The sequence below is a fragment of the Fukomys damarensis genome, unplaced genomic scaffold (assembly GCF_012274545.1).
Source record: "Fukomys damarensis isolate Sample0158 unplaced genomic scaffold, DMR_v1.0_HiC HiC_scaffold_18, whole genome shotgun sequence".
Classification (NCBI taxonomy): domain Eukaryota; kingdom Metazoa; phylum Chordata; class Mammalia; order Rodentia; family Bathyergidae; genus Fukomys; species Fukomys damarensis.
Window position 1 is genome coordinate 4258881 of NW_022900930.1, and position 6616 is coordinate 4265496.

Below are 6616 nucleotides of genomic sequence, written 5' to 3' on the forward strand. Positions count from 1 at the left end.
CTGTAAAACAAAAAAAAAAAAAAAAAAAAAAAAATTTTCTAGCTTCTAGCACCTCCCCAATAGTGCCTAAGGGAAGAGCGCCTGTGTGGGCTGCTCCATTTCAGCAGCCTCTGGGATGAGTATGGTCTCCAGAACCCAAGGATTATTTGTGGGCTTGCAGTTTCCTTGGGGAAAGTAATTCAATAGCATGTTCAAACATCAGTTTTATTTCAGGGGGGCTTCCCAAGTAACCCAAACTATAAACTCCAGAATTCCCTTCGGGGCCTCACTTTCATAGTTCTTGTCTCCTTGTAAACGCCTAAGGAATGCACCCATTTCCGTAGGCCTTACTCAGTCTCATTAACTGTTGACTGTCTTTAAAATGAACAGCAGAGGTGGAAAGGTTTTTAACAACTTGTCTATGGCCACAGAGATACAGTGGGATGGGGCTGTGCTGGGAGTCGAGGTCTGCCTGACCCCAAAGACCCCCCTCTGTCTGTGCCATCACAAGCCCCACCTGTGCAGGCCTCAGGGCCGTGTGCTGCGGAGAAGCAGGGAAGAGGCCAGGGAACAGCCTTGGGGGTCTCTGAGGGCCACGGACCTGTGCTGACTGCTGGTAAGGAGATGGTTGTTCTGATGGGGGCTTTGGGAGTGTGGGAAAGAAGCTTCTAAGAGAGACAGAAGGGGGACCGGAAAGTGGGTTGTCCGCTCACCCCACTTCTCCAAGATGTTTTATACAGCAAAGCCATGTGAGGCGGGTACAAAGTGGGACAAAACTGTAAGACCCATTGGAAAATTACAAGGTGGGCATGAGGTGGGGCAAAGCCATGACCGACCAGTAAGATGACAAGTACAGTCACCCAGGAAATACTGATTAAATAGGGGAGCCAGTCTCCTAGCAAGCATACAAGGACTTTCAGTAAGGGTGGGGGTCAGGGATATTTCCTGGAAAGGCTGGGCTAAGACCCTGGCCCCCTACCCAAGTCTCAGGCTGTCTTTGGTTGCCCCAGTAGGTGAGGGTGTAATCTTCCAAGCGGTCTGCAGGTGAGCGGGCTCCTGTGGGCTAAGGGCATTTCTCCAAGAGGTAGACACTGGGTGCATTGGGTGGGAAAGCACATCTACAGCTAATTTAACAGTGTCTACAACACTCATTTAGAGAGTTGTTTAAGCTGGACATGGTGGCACATGGCTGTAGTCCCGACACTCTGGAGGCTGAGGCAGAAGGATTTTAAGTTTAAACCCAGCTTGGGCAAGTTAGGGACTTAGAAAGATCCTGTCTCAAATTAAAAACTCCAAAGGACTGAGGATATAGCTCAGTGTGAAGGCTCTGGGATCAATCCCCAGTACCAATAAATAAATGCATAAATAAATGAAGAGTTATTAAAAAGCAGAAAGAAATCAAGAAGCAAGACTGACTTAGTAGGGGTGACTGTCCCCTCAGACTCTCCGATCATCACTTACGGGTTCACGCACCCTGCTTGGCTCGGTGTTACTTAAAGAAATCATCCCTGAAGAATGACCCTGAGCCCTGCCAGCTCTCACCATGGTCCCTGAAATCAGCCTTATCTCCAGGGTGCACTGCGAGTGTGAACGAGTCACAACACCTCGCCCTGACCCACCAACAGAAAATAGGCAATCAAATGTCATCTACACCCTTTTTTAAAGGATAAAAATAATTTCAAGTGTTAAAAAAAGAAGAAAAGTATGGATTTCCTGAGTTTGCAAATTACATTATGAAAACCCCTATGGAAGAATACAGGACATTCTTTTTATTGCTTTTTAAATCTTGGGCCCTTTGCAAAATGAAAGCAGAAGCTTTTAACGTTTATCCTGTGGGGCTTGGGCCCCCCACTCACTGGCGGAGCACTTGTCTAGTGTGTTCCAGGCCCTGATTCTACCCCCAGCACCCCCAACAAGCAAGCAAACCACTCATCCTGCTGAGTGACCTCGGATTTTTATCTGGCCCTTTGCAGAATGGAAAGTAGAAGTTTAAAAAAATGTGTCACTGGACTTATATTGTTCTGTAACCTGGAACTTTGGCTTCCACAGGAGACGCCCAGCCTGGCTCCCGGCTCACCTGTCCATTTGGTAGGCAAGGCTTGGGATTTTGGATGGGAGAACTGGGGGCTGAGGAGGCGGTGGGGGAGATGAGGGTGCCTGGGAATTCCCATCCTCCCCCAGGACCCTCCCTCCAGGGATGGAAGGCAGGGGCTGGGGGTGGCCAGGTTCTGTTGCCTTGGAAACCAGCCGTCCACAGTGTCTGCTTTGGGAAGAGGCAGGACCTCAGCCCGGCATGGAGGAAGAGCAGGCTCCCAGTCCCTGTCCCACATCCCCTGTCACGTCCACCCTGTCGGTGTTCGCAGATGTGCCCGAAGCCCACAAGCTGGAAGGCAGCTTGTTAAAGGCCTACAAACAGGACGATGACCCTAACAAGATGTTCCTGGTCTACAGAGGTGAATCGCTGGCATTGGGTTCAGGCCTGGTCTGCATGTGGTGGCTGCCTGGGGTGCACAGCATCCCCCAAAGCCCGCACAGGCAGGCGCATCGGGCTTGTTCACAGAATTCTCAGAGGGGAGATAGGCAGAGGATGCCTCACATCCTACAGTGCTCTCTGCCCTGCTCCAGGGGCTTCTGGGGATCTGCTAAGAACTAGGACTTAGGAGGCTGAGGCAGGAGGATCTTAAGTCTAGACCACCCTGGCCAACTTAGACTGCCTCAAAGTGAAATAAGGGCGGGGAATATAGCTCAGTGCAAAGGCCTGTGCGAAGTCCCTAGAAGTGCCCCCCAAAAGGGAGGGACCGCAACTTTTCAAAACCCGAGGGCCCAGGCCAGACTCCTGGTGGGTCTCCATCTGCAGAGCCCTGCCCTGAGGGAAGCAAAGGAGCTGCCTTTGTTTCCCTTCAGTCTGTATGACAGAGGACAGCCTCCCTTGGGTTTCCCTCGTGGTGCACAAGACCCGACTGCAGATCACCCAGGACCCCTCTCTGGTCTACGAGTACCTTCCGGGCACCGGCCTGAAATCATTCATCCAGGCCTCCTTGGAGCTCCTCTTTGGCAAGTACAGCCCGGCCATTGTGGAGAACAGGGTGAGACGCGGGACTGGAGGTGCGGACCTGCAGGGGGCGGGGCGGGGCCCCAGTTTAAAGTCCTCGGCGTCACCCCAAGGGGCAGAGCCAGGAGCGCAACCGAAACCCGCGCCATCTGCCAGCTTCAGAGCTTTTCAAGAAAGAGGGGTCGGGGTGTGAGTCAGCGGTAGAGCGTGGGCTTGGCGCGCCCACATCCTTGGCTTTGATCCCCAAAGAAAAACCAGGGTCCGAGGTGATGTTGCTTTTTCCACACTCGTGTTTGTTTTGCTCCCAGGCTGGGGGCGTTCACACGGTTGGCGAGAGTGGCGCCTTCCAGCTCGGGGCCCAGTTCCTCAGGATGTGGCGCAGAGACGCTCAAACAGTTTGCATCATCTCGTATCAAAAAGGTGAGCGCGGCCGACTCCCGGCTCCTCACTCCCACCTCTTGGTGGAGCCGCTGTCCTTGTCCGGCAGCAGCAGAATGGCGGACAGTGGCTTCATCGCCCTCCTCCGGTGTCTCCGCCTTCCTTCCTCCGTTGTACCTCAGCTTGGGGGCGGGGGTGCTGTTCCCACAGAAAGTCACGGACTCATCTTCCAGGACTTGGGCTTTAAGGTTCGCGAATACTGCATCTGGGACCCCGAGCATCGGCGCATGGACTCCAACATGTTCCTCGATGTGGTGGAGGTAGGGACCCCTCGGACGCTTCCCCGGACCCCCGACTCACAGCCTGTCTTTCCTGGCCTCCCCTCCTTCCTTCCAGCCTTTTAGCAGGGACCAATGTGGAGGAGCGCTTAGTAGGGAAGGTGCCTGACCAGGCGGTCTCCACCCACAGCAGATGCCAAGTGGCTGTACCCTCGTGATTGGGAACCCTGTCGACTGCAGGCTGACACGGCCTCAGTGGGCAAAGCTGATGTCCACCATGAAGGTGAGCGCAGTGTCCCCTGGGGTTTCCCTCTCACCGCCTGCTGCCACCTCCGACCGTCTCACACTTCTTCCTTTCCCCTTCCTCCCCAGAGCAAGCAGATATTCCCGTTTTTTGACATCCCCTGTCAAGGTTTATCCACTGGTGACCTCGAGGAAGATGCTGGAGTCTTGCAGTACTTCGTATCCTGGGGCTTCGAGTTCTTCTGCAGCCAGTCTCTGTCGAAGAATTTTGGCATTTATGGTATGGGCCAGGCAGAAAGAGCAGGGAGGGCCTGGGCAGAAGTGGGACCGCTCTCGCTGCATCAGTGCTGTTGTCACATGTCCTCAGAGGGAGCCCAGGGGCTCCAGAGAGCGTGGTGGAGGCAGAGGGAGAAGTGTGAGCCAAACGAAAGTTTCTCTTATTAAAACCAGCTACCTGACCCAGCGTTGGCTGTCATTTCACCCAGCCCCACCCCAGGCATCTGTTTCCTGGACGGGGAGATGAGCGGGTAGGACTTAGTGATCTTTCAGATCCCTTCGTCCTTGTTTTTGAGAACATTTCCCAGAAGAGGCCCTGGGGACTCCTGGGGCCAGATGCCAACGCGGACCGGGGTGAAGTCTCCAGAGCTCAACCTCTGTTCCGCACGGTGGGGGAGGGTGTAGGTGAGGGCCTGGTCCTGGAGGCGGGCGCTGAGGGTGACTGCCTTCCTCGCCCCACAGATGAAGGTGTGGGTGTCCTCGTGGCCGTGGCACTGAGCAACAAGCAGTTGCTGTGCGTCCTGTCCCAGCTGATGAGCTACGCCCAGGCTCTGTGGCTGAGCCCTCCTGCCAGGGGGTCTCGTATCATCACTACCATCCTCTGTAACCCTGTGCTGCAGGAAGAGTGGTAAGGGCGGAGGCTGGGGATGGACATTGGCCACTTCCCTCCTTGCCCATGTGGCGCTGTTTCCTTTCATTCATCAAGTTTAATGAGGGCCTGTCAGAACCACGGGCCAAAGCTATGCAGGGGTTGCCCTATCTTGGACGAGTGGCAGCCGGGCACTTACTGTAGAGCTAGGCAATGAGCTAGCGGAATACTTCCAGACGGCAGAAAGCGACTGGGAAGTAGCAGGAGCTTGCCATTCCAGCAAGCACTGCCCATAATTCTGCTTCGTGTGCTTAGTTAATACGGGAGCTGTGTTACTGAGATCTACAGCTTGAAGGGGAATGGTTTCTCCCAGTTCACAGCTTTGGAGCTTTCCATCCAGGTCATTGCTCTGTTGCTTGGACCTGTGGTGAAGCACCAGGTCCTGGCAGATGTGTGGAACAAGCTACTCACGTCCGGGAAGAGGACGGAGGGTCAGCATGCCAGCACCTCCTGGGGTCTCTTCTGGTGACCTATCTTCTCCCCACGGGCCCCACCTCGTAAAGGCCTGCCACCTCCCAACAGCTCCAGAAGCTGGTGAGGACGCTGCTCTGGCGAGCATGCGCGTCTGGGAGACTCACGGTGCACACTCTGGCAGGATCAACCCTGAGGACCACCCTGGATCCCAGACCCCCTGCTGCACTCTCAGGCTGTGCGAGGTCGATCAGGGAAAGGCAACCTGGAGGTCTCCAAGCGGACTGGGAGGGTAGCCTCATGCTCTCGTTCCCTGCTGTCCGTCCTCGGCAGGAAGCTGAGTCTAAAAGAGATCGTAGAGAACATGATGCTGATCAAGGAAAAGGTGAAGGAGAAGCTCCGGCTCCTGGGAACGCCTGGGTCCTGGGACCACATCACTGAGCAGACTGGGACCCATGGTTATCTTGGACTCAACTGTGAGTGGGCAGGAGGGGCTGCTCTCCCCTTTCCGACTTTCGATCCTTCTATAGAAACATTAAATTCTGCCACCTAGGTGACCAGCCCACACCTCTGCTCCGGATTTTCATCACGTCCTCTGGCTAAGCAGGGTGGTCCCGGAAATGTGGACCCTTCCCATCCCACATGACCCTGCCTGGGCCCGAAGGGGATGAGCAGTGGCCCCCAGGGTCTGAGATCCTGTGACTAATGCAGACCAACAGGTGCAGTACTTGATCAGGAAGAAGCACATCTACGTCCACAAGAACAGCCGGATAAACTTCACGTGCATCAATGCCGGCAACGTGGACTACATCACCCAGAGCATCTGTGAGGCTGTCCTCGCCACCAAGCAGGCAGAGAAGTAGGCTTTGAAAAGAATAAAAGCTTTAGTCTTTACAAAAAGCTTGTGCTGATTATTCATTGCAACAATTCATTCTTTTCATTTCCTTGTGAAGCCGCGGGCTAGCCTCCATAAAGAGGGAGACAACACAGAAAAGGAAGGATATCTGTGTTCCCCGCCCAACTCTTATTTACCAAGCATCTATTACGTCGAGACCCTGAGCTGGGTATCAAAGGGAAAGCAAAAAAAAAAAGTACAAGCCAGTTTTCCCCACCACTAGAAGTGTACAATCCGGTTGGGAGACAAGCTTTAGATACAGGTAGGTAACATTTTTTGTGTGTGTGTGACAAGTCATAATAGAATATTGTCTTAGCTTCTCATTGCTGTGAGCAAATTCCCAAGAAAACCAACTTAGAGGAAGAAAGATTTACTGTGGCCCCTGGTTCCAGAGGGTTCAGTCCTAGGTTGACTGGCTCCGAGGCAGAGAGAAGATGAGTCCCTCCGTCGCCGTG

At 54.0% G+C, this 6616-nt stretch overlaps 1 protein-coding gene across 1 annotated transcript in view; it reads left to right on the forward strand.

Moving 5' to 3' along the window:
- Got1l1 (glutamic-oxaloacetic transaminase 1 like 1) overlaps positions 1 to 6129 on the forward strand; it is an 8976-nt gene extending 2847 nt beyond the window's left edge. Inside the window, exons 3-13 of the mRNA XM_010605146.2 lie at positions 491 to 595; positions 2029 to 2067; positions 2343 to 2432; positions 2884 to 3065; positions 3340 to 3451; positions 3620 to 3729; positions 3878 to 3970; positions 4060 to 4210; positions 4669 to 4834; positions 5600 to 5742; positions 5978 to 6129. Of these exons, the coding sequence (XP_010603448.2) occupies positions 2414 to 2432; positions 2884 to 3065; positions 3340 to 3451; positions 3620 to 3729; positions 3878 to 3970; positions 4060 to 4210; positions 4669 to 4834; positions 5600 to 5742; positions 5978 to 6129 (1128 nt within the window). The 5' untranslated portion in view covers positions 491 to 595; positions 2029 to 2067; positions 2343 to 2413. The remainder of the gene's footprint in view (positions 1 to 490; positions 596 to 2028; positions 2068 to 2342; positions 2433 to 2883; positions 3066 to 3339; positions 3452 to 3619; positions 3730 to 3877; positions 3971 to 4059; positions 4211 to 4668; positions 4835 to 5599; positions 5743 to 5977) is intronic.
- Positions 6130 to 6616: the final 487 nt, after the last annotated feature.